Source organism: Myxine glutinosa, chromosome 4 (genome assembly GCF_964187855.1).
Source record: "Myxine glutinosa chromosome 4, kmMyxGlut1.1, whole genome shotgun sequence".
Taxonomy (NCBI): Eukaryota; Metazoa; Chordata; class Myxini; order Myxiniformes; family Myxinidae; genus Myxine; species Myxine glutinosa.
The window spans coordinates 157,884,748-157,903,329 of NC_136264.1; the positions used below are offsets into that span (position 1 = coordinate 157,884,748).

Sequence of the window (18,582 nt, forward strand, 5' to 3'; positions counted from 1 at the left end):
TTTTAAATCCCTTCCCAGACTCGTAGGCATCTATAACCTTCTTTCTGAAGGCCTCAGAGAGCTCTTTTTATCTCGGCATGGTGACGCCGCACACTTCAACAACAAAGAGCAAACCAAACTAAATGTCTAAGGTTTGAATAAGACAGGTTCCTACAAGATCCTCTCTAACGATGTTCTAATCATTTGCACCTGAGCTGGTGCACCTGATTCTAATTTTAGGTATTTGAAGTAGTGATAAAAGTCGGGGTGTACTTACTTTTTCCACATGCGAAATTTGCATTTATGTTTATTTAAATTATACACTGGACTACAAAATGTAAATGTTTCATGATATTTGTTATATTATATCACCTTTATCTATCAATATTGTTGAAATGAAGATCAAATAGCTGTTTGTTGAAATATGTTGAAAAAGTCAAAACTTTACATGGGGTGTACTTACTTTTTCACGTGACTGTATAACATTTAGAATACACAATAATCTATGGTTCTCTGTTCATCTCTCCATGAAACTCACATGTACACCATAACTGCTGCTCTACAGCTTGAATGCTTTATCAGAGCGTACGTGCTGGTAAATGTAGCTCTGATAAAGAAAGCATCAACGTGGGAGAGCATGCAGTATTCATTTAGAAGAGAATCTTGTTCCAACATGCACTTGATCAACCCGACTTAAGTACAAAGATGTCAATACTGAGAAGTGAAATATCAAGGTATCAAATGCGACAGGTAATCACAGGTTAAACTTCACATGATTAGATGTTTATCCTAAAGTCAGTAAAATAATCTCCTCATACTTGCATTGAACTGATATTAAAGACTTCTGATATTAAAGACTGATATTAAAGAGATATTAAAGACCCTTAAGGGCCTCCATATGCGAGGAGAGGTTGACCTCCACTGTACATGCTAAATTCCCATGGTACCATACAGAAACTAGAACGGCACTCAGTAGAGAGCATACCTCCGCCTGGTTGGCCGTATCACTCAATGGTGAAGTATCACTGAAATAATTAAATAATTCTCATATCCGAATCCATATTGAGATCACCAAAATCGAATCGATTCTTCCTTGTCACACACACAACCTGTCCAACAAGTTTCGGCCAAATCCGCCCATAACTTTTTGAAATATCCCACAATGTATAGTTTTGGCCCTATCTCCCAATGGTGAATAATCACGTAAAATCAAACAACTATCATATCCGAATCCAAATTCAAATCTTCACAAAAATGGAATCTATTTGTCCTTGTCAGACACCCAACCGATCCACCAAGTTTGGTCCAGATCCGTCCACAACTTTTTGAGATATCCTGCTATGTATCGTTTTTGGCCCCATCTCCCAATGGTGAAGAAACAATTTTAAAAATTCTAGTAGTCGGATCTGAATCCGGATCTTTACCAAAATCTAATCATTTCGTCCTTGTGACATACGCTACATCTCTGCCAAATTTCGTCCGAATGTGTCCACAACCTTTTGAAATATTCTGCTATGCATTGTTTTTGGCCATATCTCCCAATGGTGAAGATTTCACTTTAAAAATTCTAGTAGCCGGATCTGAATCCGGATCTTCACCAAAATCTAATCATTTCGTCCTTGTGACATACGCTACATCTCTGCCAAATTTCGTCCGAATGTGTCCACAACCTTTTGAAATATTCTGCTATGCATTGTTTTTGGCCATATCTCCCAATGGTGAAGATTTCACTTAAAAAATTCTAGTAGCCGGATCTGAATCCGGATCTTCACCAAAATCTAATCATTTCGTCCTTGTGACATACGCTACATCTGTGCCAAATTTCGTCCGAATCTGTCCACGACCTTTTGAAATATTCTGCTATGCATTGTTTTTGGCCATATCTCCCAATGGTGAAGATTTCACTTAAAAAATTCTAGTAGCCGGATCTGAATCCGGATCTTCACCAAAATCTAATCATTTCGTCGTTGTGACATACGCTACATCTCTGCCAAATTTCGTCGGAATCTGTCCACAACCTTTTGAAATATTCTGCTATGCATTGTTTTTGGCCATATCTCCCAATGGTGAAGATTTCACTTAAAAAATTCTAGTAGCCGGATCCGAATCCGATCTTCACCAAAATCGAATCATTTCGTCCTTGTCACACATGCTACATCCTTGCCAAATTTCGTCCGAATCCATCCACAACTTTTTGAGATATTTTGTTCACAGACAGACAAACTGACAGACAAACAGACGGAGGTGAAAACATACCCTCCATCCACCTTTGGTAGCGGAGGTAAATATGCTATATATTGTTTTTGGCCCTATCATTCAATGGTGAAAAATCACCAGGAGATTTTTAAAATTCATGCATCAGATATCGTGCCATCTATAAGACGACTTGAGATGGTAAAAACAACCAACCAAGAAGCTCGATATATAATGCATTACATGCCGTGTAACGTTCCAGGAGTAAGGAAATAAATAAATTAACTAGAGAGTTCATGGTACCCCTTATTCCACATAGTTTTGAGGAAAAAAAGGACATGGGTGGGGTCTGTGAGAAGCAAATTTGATTGGTCAAGATGATGTAAAATGCCGTAATATTTTGTCCGAGTAATGCAAAACGAACAGGTTTTGACAGTGATAAAAGGTGATCTGTGGTCTACAGTGTTCACATATATAATCAAAGGAAATAAAAGAAGGATTTTAAATGTAGTAGAAAAACAAATATTCGGAAGTTTACCGCCATTGGTGCAGCGTCTTTTACACCACCTTATTTAACACGTTGCATTCTATTTTTGGGATTGTTGTTTATGACCTTTATGATGTCCTTAAAAACAGTAAGCTTCCTGTTTGGAATAATTTTCAACGTTTTTTGACTGCCAGACACGCAGAGTAAAACAAATACCTCACTGCACTCTCACTCTGCGCATGCGCGATCGGAACAAATTCAGTCAACTGCAAGGATGTTTTCAAATTCGTGCTCAAAATCCAACATTCAAATGAAATTGAGTTATTCATCGATCATAAACTGATGCTCATAGACCGTCAGACAAACAGACAGACAGACAGGCAAAGATAACCATTTGCTTAACCTCGCTTTTGTCCGTGCATGCCGGTAATAAACCTTCAAAAGGTGTATCCGAAATGCTAATTGCTAATTAGGAGTCAACGTATGACCTTATGCACAACTTAGATTTGCAACTTTATTTTGCGAAAAAAAATAGTGACGTATAAGGGTAGTAAGGGAAACATGAAAATCTGTTAACTAAATTGTTACCAAAAAATTTCTTCACCAATATGTTTGTAAAGGTGTGTAATAACATGTGTTAAAATGTTGAAGGTCAACTCCCGTGGGAAACCCAGAAAAAAAGCTGTTGAATTCGGGTACCGAAAAATTATTTTCGAGAATTTTTTTTTTTTAATCGGCCCTTAAGTAACTTATGAGGGGTCAAATAAGGGTTTTTCATGATTCTGAGTTGATTGTTAACATTTATATTTCACCACAGACACTCCTTTGTGGAAAAATAATTTCTAAATATATCTCATTTTCTACTTTGCAGGACATGGAGTCTAGCAATATGGATGAAGACGTTACTCCACCTGTGCTCAATTGCTTCATCTGTGCACGCTCGGATACACCAGCTGAAAGGCTCATACAGGCAACTCCAAAGGGATACTCAACTTTATTGAAACAAGCAGAAACTGTCGAAAATGTTACTGTTGTGGAACGTATGAAGGAGGCTCAAAAGGAAGGAAAACTGAGGTACCACCAGAAGTGTAAAAATGATCTGTACAACAACTTTGTTGCAACCACCAAGAAGTCAGCTCAAGCATCAAAGGCAGAGAAAGAGTCATCAAAGTTGAAGAGAAGACGCACTACTTGTGAGTTCAGTTCATCAACTGGCTGCAGTTCTAGAAGATCACAGTCAGTTGACCTCCTGTATAAGGATGTATGCATTCTTTGCAACCAACCAGCCCAGCTCTACAAAAATAATCCAGCACAAGCTAGAAAGAAATACAGAGTGCCAGATAATTTGACTGCAGATACACTGAAGGCAAGCTTGCTGAAGACAGCACGGAGTCGCGGGGATGACTGGGGCACTGAAGTCACTGGACGCCTGGAAGGGATCAACGACTTGGTAGCAGAAGAAACACTGTACCATTTGCGATGCAAACTTATGTTTGCGAGAGGTGACAGTTTGTCCAAGACTGATGAGGAAGGAAAAAGGAAGAGAGGACAGAGGAGTATTGATGAGGAGCGAGAGGCAGTTTTTATTGAATTCTGCGAATGGTTAGACTCAGAATTAGAGCATGGGGTAATGAACATGGACCAAGTCCATGAAAAGCTGCAGGAGTTTGATCAGTCACCAGAGAAGAGCCTTTCTTATTCAAAGCATTGGCTAAAGATAAAACTTCTAGAGAAATACGAAGACACCTTGTATTTCACAACACAGGAAAGAAGGGCAGATGTACTCTGTCTCAAAGATGGCACCGACAATATTCTGCGAGCGCATCATGCTAATCTTGACCATGGAGATGAGAAGACTCAGATCATAAAGACGGCACTCAAGTTCATATCCAATGATATTGCCTTGATTGATTTAGGTCCAAAGTCATACCCCACCACACACAGTATGACTGACATCGATAGTCAGCTGACACTTGTTCCTGAAAGCCTTCAGATGATCTTGAGACCGATTGTCAAGACAGACGAAAGAGTTGCCGTTTGGGGGCAGAATTTTATTAAGGCCTGTCGACCTCGGTCTGGAGTATTGCCACACCAAATGGGGCTTGCCATACAACTTGATCATAGATTTGGGTCAAAATGGATGCTCAATAAGTTCCACCGGCTGGGATACACTGAGATCACTGAGGAGTGATCAAACCAGAGACTCGACCTCCAACAGAGGGTGCAGCTGCACAGCATTCACTCCGTGCCTACCTGCAGACCCGGGACTGGATCCTTCTACAGAGCATGTCTCTGAACCCCAGTGACTATGGATGGACAATAGGTGTGCATGGGTATGAGCCAGTTCCAACACTGGACCCCACGGCTCCTGAGGAGCTATTGCAGTTCACGAGCTGTAATTGTCATGGAGATTGCAGCAACCGGCGATGCAGCTGCAAGAAGAATGGGGTCACGTGCATCTCGGCCTGTGGAGTCTGTAATGGCATTACATGCAGAAACTGCAGTCATGATGTTGTTGAGTCTGAAGAAGACATAGACAATGACTGTTGAAACTTCTGACATTGTGAATGAGAAATAACTCTTGAGTATTATATATGTATGTGAAATAAAAGCTACTTTGTGTGTAAATGTAAAAGTGAAAATATAAATGTTAACAATCAACTCAGAATCATGAAAAACCCTTATTTGACCCCTCATAAGTTACTTAAGGGCCGATTTAAAAAAATAAAAATTCTCGAAAATAATTTTTCGGTACCCAAATTCAACAGCTTTTTTTCTCGGTTTCCCACGGGAGTTGAACATCAACATTTTAACACATGTTATTACACACCTTTACAAACATATTGGTGAAGAAATTTTTTGGTAACAATTTAGTTAACAGATTTGTGAAATATTTCATTAAATGCCCTTACTAGGGGAAGTGGGCAATCATTAGATCAGGAAGTGTAGTTGTCTTGTGTTTTCAGGATTTGTGTTACAACAGGTCTTCTGCAATAAATTATTTATCCCTTCAGGACCTCGTGTTACTTCATGTTGCAGACCTTTAGTCGCGCGTGGATCGGATAAATCTGGGATCCTCTGAGGATGAGATTTATCTTGTTCTTGTTTTATAACCTGTACAGTAATAGGCCCCGTTGGACCACAGGCAGCGATAACCTCTCTGCATCAACTTGTTTGAAACAGCGAAGTTCAGCAATCCTTGAAGTCTTGGCTTCCGTGTGATGGTAACCACATCAGTGTGATGGTAACCACACCAGTGTGATGGTAACCACATCAGTGTGATGGTAACCACATCAATGTGATGGTAACCACATCAGTGATGGTAACCACATCAATGTGATGGTAACCACATCAGTGTGATGGTAACCACACCAGTGTGATGGTAACCACACCAGTGTGATGGTAACCACATCAGTGTGGGGATACCCACATCAGTGTGATGGTAACCACATCAGTGTGATGGTAACCACACCAGTGTGATGACAACCACATCAGCGTGATGGTAACCACATCAGCGTGATGGTAACCACACCAGTGTGATGGTAACCACATCAGTGTGGGGATAACCACATCAGTGTGATGGTAACCACACCAGTGTGATGGTAACCACTTCAGTGTGATGGTAACCACATCAGCATGATGGTAACCACACCAGTGTGATGGTAACCACATCAGTGTGGGGATAACCACATCAGTGTGATGGTAACCACATCAGTGTGATGGTACCACACCAGTGTGATGGCAACCATATCAGTGTGATGGTAACCACATCAGCGTGATGGTAACCACACCAGTGTGATGGTAACCACATCAGTGTGATGGTAACCACATCAGTGTGGGGATAACCACATCAGTGTGATTGTAACCACATCAGTGTGATGGTAACCACACCAGTGTGATGGTAACCACATCAGCGTGATGGTAACCACATCAGTGTGATGGCAACCACACCAGTGTGATGGTAACCACACCATCGTGATGGTACCCACACCAGTGTGATGGTAACCACATCAGTGTGGGGATAACCACATCAGTGTGATGGTAACCACATCAGCGTGATGGTAACCACACCAGTGTGATGGCAACCACATCAGTGTGATGGTAACCACATCAGTGTGATGGCAACCACAGCGTGATGGTAACCACACCAGTGTGATGGTAACCACAGTGTGGGGATAACCACATCAGTGTGATGGTAACCACATCAGTGTGATGGTAACCACATCAGTGTGGTGATAACCACATCAATGTGGGGATAACCACACCAGTGTGATGGTAACCACATCAGTGTGATGGCAACCCCATCAGTGTGATGGTAACCACATCAGTGTGATGGCAACCACAGCGTGATGGTAACCACACCAGTGTGATGGTAACCACAGTGTGGGGATAACCACATCAGTGTGATGGTAACCACATCAGTGTGGGGATAACCACATCAGTGTGATGGTAACCACATCAGTGTGGGGATAACCACATCAGTGTGATGGTAACCACATCAGTGTGGGGATAACCACATCAGTGTGGGGATAACCACACCAGTGTGATGGTAACCACATCAGTGTGGGGCTAACCACACCAGTGTGATGGTAACCACATCAGTGTGGGGATAACCACACCAGTGTGATGGTAACCACATCAGTGTGGGGATAACCACACCAGTGTGATGGTAACCACATCAGTGTGGAGATAACCACATCAGTGTGATGGTAACCACATCAGCGTGATGGTAACCACACCAGTGTGATGGCAACCACATCAGTGTGATGGTAACCACATCAGTGTGATGGCAACCACAGCGTGATGGTAACCACACCAGTGTGATGGTAACCACATCAGTGTGGGGATAACCACACCAGTGTGATGGTAACCACATCAGTGTGGGGATAACCACACCAGTGTGATGGTAACCACATCAGCGTGATGGTAACCACATCAGTGTGGGGATAACCACATCAGTGTGGGGATAACCACACCAGTGTGATGGTAACCACATCAGCGTGATGGTAACCACACCAGTGTGATGGTAACCACATCAGTGTGATGGTAACCACATCAGCGTGATGGTAACCACATCAGTGTGATGGCAACCACATCAGTGTGGGGATAACCACACCAGTGTGATGGTAACCAAATCAGTGTGGGGATAACCACACCAGTGTGATGGTAACCACATCAGTGTGGGGATAACCACAGCAGTGTGATGGTAACCACATCAGTGTGGGGATAACCACACCAGTGTGATGGTAACCACATCAGCGTGATGGTAACCACATCAGCGTGATGGTAACCACATCAGTGTGATGGTAACCACACCAGTGTGATGGTAACCACACCAGTGTGGTTGCATCGCCAGGAGGTTGTCATCCAAGCGGAAACATTTCACCTCGGTTCAATGAATCGATAAAGCTGCTTCGCAGGTGAACGAAGAATGTGTCGCTGGGCTTTGTAAACATCATGGACCAACTCATCATCGTATTGATCAAATATTGTACATCGTATTGATCACATTTGTCTCCTCCATCAGATAAAGTCATTTGAGACAGACTCTTTGCATGCATCAAGATGTGATCAATGGATGCACACCTAGAACGTCAGTTTTAGATTTACACTGAAGTTGGTCTTTGTTATCAATAAAATTCATATTGATTTTTGTTTTTTCCTTTTATTGTTTATTTATTTATTTAGTAGGCCTTCCATTGGAATAGCAATCATGATCTTTACTTGTTCAGAATCTTTAATTGCTAAGAAAAATAAGTCAGACCCCCACTTATCCCCATGTGGTTTATTAGTCGCATTACTCAATTTTGACCAATTTTAAGGCCAAAACGTTGAAAGATATTAGCTAATCGGCTGAAGTCACCTGTATACAGCGTAGACAGGTCAGCAGTCTTTACCTCCTTCCCCCTCCCTAGTTTTCCTCTGTTGATTTACACCGTCTCATTTCCTGTTGCTTGCATTCCATAACACAAAAGCTCGATTACAAAAATAATTTCTGTGCTCATCTTCTTCTTGAAGGTGTGCCAGCTTCACCAAAAGCAAAATAAGATGCGCTATTCGAATTCAGTGGAGACACAATTGGAAGCAGTGCTGCACAGGGGATGGAACAGACAGCGTGGCCGGGGGTATAGGATGCCGCAAGGTCGGATGCTTTCCGCATTAGACCAATCTGCTTTTCCTCCGTGGCAGGTATCCGTCAGCCTGGCTGTGACCCGTGCACTAGGTGACAACAGCTGCGGCATCAAGTCAACTATAAATATAGAACGGGCCTGCGGTAGGGGGGCGAACAGTTTGAGAAACCTAACACTAAACAAAACGGCTGTCCATCATCACCTGCTGAAAGGCAGGTCAATTTACATGTTCAAAACGTCAAAAAGGCTTCTTTGCTCAACATTATGTTACCTCCAAATTGAAACGTCCTAAAACTGATTTGTAACTGCTACAATTTTATTTAGCCTGAATTTGTATTACGCAGAGGATTCATTGTACTGCACAGCAACAGGAAGTGTGGGCTTATCGTCAGTGAGAGGAACAAGCAACAGGCTCAGCAGCAGGTGACAGCATAAGTGCTGTTCTGGAACAAACTCGCGTTCTGAACTTTAACCTGGATGATCATGCTTCCACAAAGCTGTTTCTTACTTTGCAGGTTTGCAGCTTACTTTGGAGGCCTTTCATAACCGGGGGCCTGCTTCACCTTGAGGGTTCAATTAAACAATATTCTGCAGCTGGGTATCGACTTCACCATCGCCCATCAGTGGCAAGGCGGTAACCAAGATGCCTGTGTACAGGTTTATATTCAAACTATTTCATCAAATTAAAAAAATAAAATACTTTAAATACCACTGCACAGCATTTTGTACATATAAGGCAGCAGGAAAGAAAGTGCGTCTGAGGCATGCTTATCGTGTGCCGTCAGAGGCAGGAGCTGTTGAGCCACTGCAGAGAACCACGCCTGGTGGTTATGAGGCTAAAATGGTCAATGCTCTTTTGGGTACCGTACGTGACACAGTCCAACATTGCAACACAATTCTATTAATGCACAATTTTCCGAAACTATCTGGCCAAACAACTCGATGTATTTTTGTTTGGTTTTATTTTTGTTTTACTTTACGTTTCTTAAACAATCTTTAATCTGGCTGTGGCAAGATCAAAAAAGGCTAAAGCAAGAATACAGGTCAACAAGCGTTACGCCTAGGTCCCCCGTCGGTGAAGTGATGTGAGTTGACAAAGTGGAAGATGCAAGTTTTCATCTTGGAGTTTGACTAAGCGACCCAATTTTCAATAGCGTTCTTCCATATGCCTAGATACACCCATACACCAGATTAGAAGTTGGTACTTCGCTTATTTTTCAAGATATTCCGCTCACAAGGTTCAGACATGCATGGCGGCCGTCATCTTGGATTTTGACGTGGCGACCCAATTTTCAATAGCGTTCTTCCTTAGGCGTAGATACACCCACACACCAGATTAGAACTTAGTAGTTCGTTTATTTTTCAAGATATTTCGCTCACATGGTTCAGACATATATATGATGGCTGCCATCTTGGAGTTTGACTTGGCGACCCAATTTTCAATAGCGTTCTTCCTTATGCGTAGATACACCCACACACCAGATTAGAAGTTAGCAGTTCGTTTATTTTTCAAGATATTTCGCTCACAGGGTTCAGACATATATATGGTGGCGGCCATCTTGTATTTTGACGTGGCGACCCAATTTTCAATAGCGTTCTTCCGTATGCCTAGATACACCCACACACCAGATTAGAAGTTGGTACTTCGCTTATTTTTCAAGATATTCTGCTCACATGGTTCAGAGATATATAGGGTGGCGGCCATCTTGGATTTTGACGTGGCGACCCAATTTTCAATAGCGTTCTTCCTTAAGCGTAGATACATCCACACACCAGATTAGAAGTGAGTAGTTCGTTTATTTTTCAAGATATTTCGCTCACAAGGTTCAGAGATATATATGGTGGCGGCCATCTTGGATTTTGACGTGGCGACCCAATTTTCAATAGCGTTCTTCCTTTAGCGTAGATACACCCACACACCAGATTAGAAGTTGGTACTTCGCTTATTTTTCAAGATATTCCACTCACAAGGTTCAGACATACATAGCATCAGACATACATGGCGGCGGCCATCTTGGATTTTGACGTGGGTTGCACCCACACACCAAATTAGAATTCGGTCCTTCGTTTACGCACGTATGCATGGACGGACGGACGGAGGGGAAAACCATTGTCCCCCTTTCGCTCTGCGGTGCGACAGGGGACAATAATCAAAACTCTAAAAAATAGAATTCAGACCTTTTGGGTCCAATACTACAAGTGCCAAATTACATACTTGAAGATTCTTTCAGAAACAAACTTGAGTGGACTAGCCTAATGCCTGAAGACAAACATTGGCACTTTCAGCCAGCAGTCGGTCTTTTGGAAATCATTATCCGCATGGCTTTAAATAACACTCTCCCAGGATTAAAAGATGCATGTTAAAGAGTTCAGGCAATTCACTCGGTGCAATTTGTCTTCAATTGGCTGTTGGTGGGACAGCATTCGATCTTCGAACTCTTGTCAATCATTCCACGCATTTTCCAACTGTTGAGCACCACAGCCATACTGCAACCTTAAACCCTGCCCTCCTTCCCCACTTTCCCCTTTTGTCTTTGCCATGTATGGCTGGTGTGTTCACAGGAACAGCTACAGGCACAGCTTATTTATGTTCATTTGTCCAAATAGGATACAAATCGAGGTACATCATAGCGCATCAGTGTGTGTGTATATATCTATATATATATATATATATATATATACACACATACATACATACATACAGCCTATAGAAAGTCCACACCCTCTTTCAAAGTTTTCACTTTTGTTGCCTTAAAGCCTGCAATTAAAATGCATTAAATCGGATATTTTTCCCAACCGTTATGAACACTTTTCCACCGTTATTTACACATCGTAACCCACAACTTTCAAGTGAAAAACAAATTCTACAAATTTCTAAAAACTAATTAAAAATACAAAACTAGAATATCTTGGTTGGATAAGTGCCCACCACCCATATTATAGCAATTGTAAATTAGCTCAGGTGTAACCAATCACCTTCAAAATAACACACCAAGTACATTGGCCTCCACCTGTGTTCAATTGTAGTGATTCTGATTATTTCAGAATAAAATCAGCTGTTCCTGTAGGTTTCCTCTGCTGGGTGGTGCATTTCACAGCAAAGACTCAACCATGAGCACTAAGGAGCTTTCAAAATATCTCCAGGATAAAGTTGTGGAAAGACACAGATCAGGGGATGGGTATAATAATATTTCTAAGGCTTTGAATATCCCTTGGAGCACAGTCAAGACAATCATTAAGAAGTGGAAGGCGTATGGTATCACCAAGACCCTACCTAGATCAGGCCGCCCCACCAAATTGGATGACCAAGCAAGGAGGAGACTGATCAGAGAGGCCACCAAGAGGCCAATGGCAACTTTGAAAGAGCTACAGGCTTTTATGGCAAAGACTGATCATTGTCTCCATTTGACAACAATATTCCAAGCATTCCACAAATCTGGCCTGGACAAGAAGGAAGCCATTGCTCAAAAAAGCCCACCTTGAGTCCCGTTTGAGGTGTGCAAAACACATTTCTGGATATTCTGAAGCCATGTGGCAAAACGTTTTGTGGTCTAACAAAACCAAGATGGAACTTTTTGATGTTACGTTTGACGCAAACCCCAAAACAGCACATCACCCAAATAACACCATCCCTACTGTGAAGCATGGTGGTGGCAGCATCATGTTATGGGGATGTTTCTCATCAGTAGGGACTGAGTCACTTGTCAGAATAGAAGGAAAAATGGATGGAGCAAAATACAGAAAAATCCTAGAGGAAAAACTGCTGTACTCTGCCAGAAAGCTGAAATTGGGCCAGAAGTTCACCTTTCAGCATGACAACGACCCAAAGCACACAGTCAAAACTGCACTGGAGGTGCTAAGGAACAAAACGATAAAAGACAGTCTTTAAGCTTGTCGACTTTCCTTCTTCTGATGGTCATTTAAGGCTGTTAAGTCATCATCACATCAAACAAACTCTTATGTGTACTTCTGAACTTTTTTCCTATTCGCCTGTCAACCCTCATCAGCTTACCCTTCTTTTTCCATGATCATTGCATGGCTGCACTACTCACAACACACTAACTACCTCATCACTACGAGTCATCAATATGAGTCATCAATATGAGTCATCAATATGAGTCATAAATATGACTAAGCACAAAGCATCCGGTACCTCATCACTATGATCACCACATTGGGATAGTCCCAAGCATTGAAAGAACATCGCTGCAAAGGCTGATGGGCACAGGTGGAGGAATAGACTCCATTTTATAGTAAACCTATGCAGGAGTGGCTCTGCTTACTTAACTCACTCACATCATCCCTGGTTACCTGTTACCACTCAAAATAAATAATTGGCTGGGGTGTGGCTCAATTCTAAAATAAGAAATACCACACAATAAAACGGGTATTATAATCTTTCTTAACATTTGCATTCAGAAGATAATAGGCTCTGACAATAAGAGTAATTGCAAACAAGATGGTGCACAATTGGATTAAGTTATTAGCCACTAACAGAAGAGAAAAAAGGAATCTCCCCCTTACGTCCCAATGCAACCTGGAAGGTGTCACCATTTGATGTGTATGTACGTGTGTGTAACCTGGTTTCAAGGAACATCTCAGAAGACCAGGCCACTTGCTACCCAAAGCTCAGGTCGGAATTTGTATTCTGGCCAGGGTGCCGGCGATAACTTGCCAACTGTTCGCGAAAGTCACTGAGGAATCTTTAATACTCATGAAGGACACCGTGGGATCAGCTGCTGCTATTAGACGGGATAACCCAGTCCAACATCCATCCAAGGGATGGCCACACACATTTATGTATCACCCTGTCTGCGAAACACCAGGATGACAGTTTATAGGTGGACCGAGATTCAAGCCCAGGCTAGATAGTTCAGAGGCAAGTGCGCATATCTCTAGGCTATCCTGCCAGCACATGTGTGATCTCAAACCTTTGTCAAAAAAAAAAAAACAGATTTTATTTTGATAGCTTATGAATCCTCCAAATATCTCAAAGAAGAAAACCTCAAAGAAACACCTTGGAGATGTAAATGCGACATAGAAACTTAATTGAAGACATTCACGTAACATGTGACAAGTTGTCAACCTACAGTACAGTGTCTATATTCCTAAAATGAGAAGTGTCCATCCATCACGCTTTAATTTAAAGGATTTCTGCTGGCGTAGAGTAATAAAAATGGTACTGTTGGAAAGCAAATAATCGATGTACTTATTTGGAAAACAAATAATCGATTTATTTGGTCGGAAAGCAAATAATCGATTGACTTGGTTGGAAAGCTAATAATCGATTTACTTGGTTGGAAAACAAATATAATCGATATACTTGGTTCGAAAGCTAAAAATCTATTTACTTGGTTGGAAAGGTAATAATCGATTTCCTTGGATGGAAAGCAAATAATCTATTTCCTTGGTCGGAAAGCTAACAATCGATTTACTTGGATGGAAAGCTAATAATCGATTTCCTTGGATGGAAAGCTAATAATCGATTTACTTAGTTGGAAAGCAAATAATCTATTTCCTTGGTTGGAAAGCAAATAATCTATTTCCTTGGTCGGAAAGCAAATAATCTATTTCCTTGGTCGGAAAGCTAATAATCTATTTCCTTGGTCGGAAAGCTAATAATCTATTTCCTTGGTCGGAAAGCTAATAATCGATTTACTTGGTTCGAAAGCTAATAATCGATTTCCTTGGATGGAAAGCTAATAATCGATTTACTTGGATGGAAAGCTAATAATCGATTTCCTTGGAAAGAAAGCTAATAATCGATTTACTTGGATGGAAAGCTAATAATCGATTTACTTGGATGGAAAGCTAATAATAGATTTACTTAGTCGGAAAGCAAATTAACTATTTCCTTGGTCGGAAAGCAAATAATCTATTTCCTTGGTCGGAAAGCTAATATGTAATCGATTTACTTGGTTGGAAAGCTAATAATCGATTTACTTGGATGGAAAGCTAATAGTCGATTTAATTGGTTGGAAAGCTAATAATCGATTTACTTGGTTGGAAAGCTAATAATCGATTTACTTGGATGGACAGCTAATAATCGATTTACTTAGTCGGAAAGCAAATAATCTATTTCCTTGGTTGGAAAGCAAATAATCTATTTCCTTGGTCGGAAAGCAAATAATCTATTTCCTTGGTTGGAAAGCAAATAATCTATTTCCTTGGTTGGAAAGCTAATAATCAATTTACTTGTTTGGAAAGTTAATAATCGATTTACTTGTTTGGAAAGTTAATAATCTATTTCCTTGGTTGGAAAGCTAATAATCGATTTACTTGTTTGGAAAGTTAATAATCGATTTACTTGTTTGGAAAGTTAATAATCGATTTACTTAGTTGGAAAGCGAATAATCTATTTCCTTGGTCGGAAAGCTAATAATCTATTTCCTTGGTCGGAAAGCTAATAATCGATTTATTTGGTTGGAAAGCTAATAATCGATTTACTTGGTCGGAAAGCTAATAATCGATTTACTTGGTTGGAAAGCTAATAATCGATTTACTTGGTTGGAAAGCTAATAATCGATTTACATGGTCGGAAAGCTAACAATTGATTTACTTGGTTGGAAAGCTAACAATTGATTTACTTGGTTGGAAAGCTAACAATTGATTTACTTGGTCGGAAAGTTAATAATCGATTTACTTGGTTGGAAAGTTAATAATCTATTTCCTTGGTTGGAAAGCAAATAATCTATTTCCTTGGTTGGAAAGCTAATAATCGATTTACTTGTTTGGAAAGTTTTAGAACTAAGTAACATAGTAACAATAATCTATTTCCTTGGTCGGAAAGCTAATAATCTATTTCCTTGGTCGGAAAGCTAATAATCGATTTACTTGGTCGGAAAGTTAATAATCGATTTACTTGGTCGGAAAGCTAATAATCGATTTACTTGGTTGGAAAGCTAATAATCGATTTACTTGGTCGGAAAGCGAACAATTGATTTACTTGCTTGGAAAGCTAACAATTGATTTACTTGGTCGGAAAGTTAATAATCGATTTACTCGGTTGGAAAGTTAATAATCGATTTACTTGGTTGGAAAGTTAATAATCGATTTACTTGGTTGGAAAGCTAACAATTGATTTACTTGTTTGGAAAGTTAATAATCGATTTACTTGGTTGGAAAGTTAATAATCGATTTACTTAGTTGGAAAGCAAATAATCTATTTCCTTGGTCGGAAAGCTAATAATCTATTTCCTTGGTCGGAAAGCTAATAATCGATTGATTTGGTTGGAAAGCTAATAATCGATTTACTTGGTCGGAAAGCTAATAATCGATTTACTTGGTCGGAAAGCTAGCAATTGATTTCCTTGGTCGGAAAGCTAACAATTGATTTACTTGGTTGGAAAGCAAATAATCAATTTACTTGGTGGGAAAGCGAATCGATTTTCCTCTTGGAAAGCTAATCATCGATTTACTTGGAACAAACATTCGTGCCTGTTTAATCACAAAGATGCCTTTTTTTTAAGCCCGTATTTACGTGATGGAAGAAGAGGAAGCAGGACCTGGATTTTCCAAGGGGTATGGATAGTTGGAATACTTTTAGAATAAAGTGTGACAGATATGGAAGGAGCACACAAAATTATATATCATAATACTTCTCGAAGAAAGACAAAAAATACATAATCGTACATGGAAGGAGCACAAAAAACAGCAACAACCACGTAACCATTTATCGCATGTTTCACTTTATTTTACATCCTCATTGAGACTCACAAATCGACATGCAATATGTTTGGAAATGCAGCATGCGGTGGTTTACTTAAACCAGCCAGCGAAGCAGACAGACAGGCACAGCTATTGTGACAATGCAATGCTGTAAACTGCTTTTTGATCTTTAATGTCATGTTTCATCCCTTGGAAGACACTAGGACTGCCTTCAACCAGCACAAGGGTTTGCATTTGAATTGGTGAGAAGCAAAACATTGCTTGTTGAACAGAAGAGGACAGACGTTAAATACAGAAGAGTGGGAATTTTTGTCTCTAGTACTGTATTCTAAAGTAGTCTGCTGGGATAATGCAGAAGCAGCATGAACAGTCTGAACTGCCTATTCTCCGTTCGTGATTCTCGACCAGAATATAAACTATTGTATTGGCTTTCGTCAGGCAGGTCCGTTGAAAAATGATCTGGGGATTTGTCCACTAACATTAGTTTGTGGATAATAAAAGTCCAGCGTCTTTTAACGAAGAGGAGGCAAGGTGTCGACAGCACACAGAACCAATTACAAATGAATGAATGAATGAATAAATGAATGATCGTTTTAAGGCCATTTTCCCCGCTAGAGCGGGGGTTAGCCAATAACATAATGAACTAATTACAAACATAATGGCAATACCCCTGGCGCTCACCTGGTAGAATAAACAGTATACTGCACTGACTATAGGTATTTTAAACCAATTTCAATGGTTGCTAGAAGACAGGGTTGTGGAATCATACTAACATAATCACAAGACTTTAAACAAACAAACAAAAAAATACCTATTTTGAGGGGCAATCGCACCCTCCACCCCGTCCGTATATCTCCTCACACCCCAATTTTTCTAATGCCTTGAACAAATATTGGTACATCACAGGTGATGAAGGTTGTGGTGAAGTTTTCATCGAAATTGCGTGTGTAGTTTCTGAGAGGAAAGCAAATCCTATTTTGGGGGGCAACCCCCCTGTAGACACCCAGAGGGGCAGATTTTCTTAATGTCGTGAGCAAACGTTGGTACAGCATGGGTGGTGAAGGTTGTGGTGAAGTTTAAACGAAATTGTGTGTGTAGTTTCTGAGAAGAAAGCAAATACCTATTTTGGGGGGCAACCACTCCCCCCCCCCCCCCCCTCATAGACACCCACAGGGGCAGATTTTTTTAGTGCCATGAACAAACTTTGGTACATCATGGGTCATGAAGGTTGTGGTGAAGTTTTATCGAAATCGTGTGTGTAGTTTCTGAGGAAAAAGCAAATTCCTATTTTGGGGGGTCAAACGTGGATCCACTTTGGCCCTGGTGAACCCCCTTAGACCCCGATTTTTTTGAAATGTCATGAACAAACTTTAGTCACAACACAACAAATATCATTTGTGCCAAGTTTGGTCACAATCCCTTCAGCGGTTTTGGAGAAGAAGTTGCAAGTGTTTACGGACAGATGGACAGACTGATGGACGGACGACGCGCCATCGCATAAGCTCCCCTGAACTTCGTTCCAGGTGAGCTAAAAACCCTGCCTAAACTGTGGCATGCATATTTCTGGTCTTCTCTGGCATTCACACCAGGTTCCACTGTGTTGCTGTGTCGGCAACAGCTCCCATACCATAAACTAATTCACGCTTCGAGGTGCGTTCACATTTCCTGTGTTTACCTTTTTCTTTTCTCCCAATGTTTCACTTCCCAACGTTTGTCTTTTCATAAGACATCAAATTGACTACTCATTCGATCATTACATGTTTCTGGGATAATTAATATTGAAAAAATAAGATATCTCCAGTGACAAACATCATCCCTTTTGAGAAATAAAGCTTTGGCTCAATGACAAAAGAAACCACAATATCAATGGCAACAAAGACAATTGCCATCAAAACAAAATAAAACAACCAAACTGTCACCCCTTGACTCACCGCTGCATTCCCAAGTGTAGCACACCAGTATTGGCCTTGATATGGTTCTGCGCTTCGAGATGCGTCATACCGTCCGTAGAAAGTCCATTGATGGACATCACAAGGTCACCTGGCTCCATTGATACACGGTCAGCCTTGCTGCCTGGGGTTACCTACAACATGCAAGGTCAGCAATGCATGTCTTCCATTGCAA

At 40.8% G+C, this 18,582-nt stretch overlaps 1 protein-coding gene across 9 annotated transcripts in view; it reads right to left on the bottom strand.

Annotated features, from left to right (window-relative positions):
• Positions 1-18,582, bottom strand: part of LOC137413597 (LIM domain-binding protein 3) — a 135,470-nt gene that overhangs the window by 78,328 nt on the left and 38,560 nt on the right. For all 9 annotated transcript variants that reach the window (XM_068099024.2, XM_078776656.1, XM_068099028.2 and 6 more), the window contains exon 3: positions 18,390-18,541. In XM_068099024.2, coding sequence (XP_067955125.2) covers positions 18,390-18,541 — 152 coding nt within the window. The remainder of the gene's footprint in view (positions 1-18,389; positions 18,542-18,582) is intronic.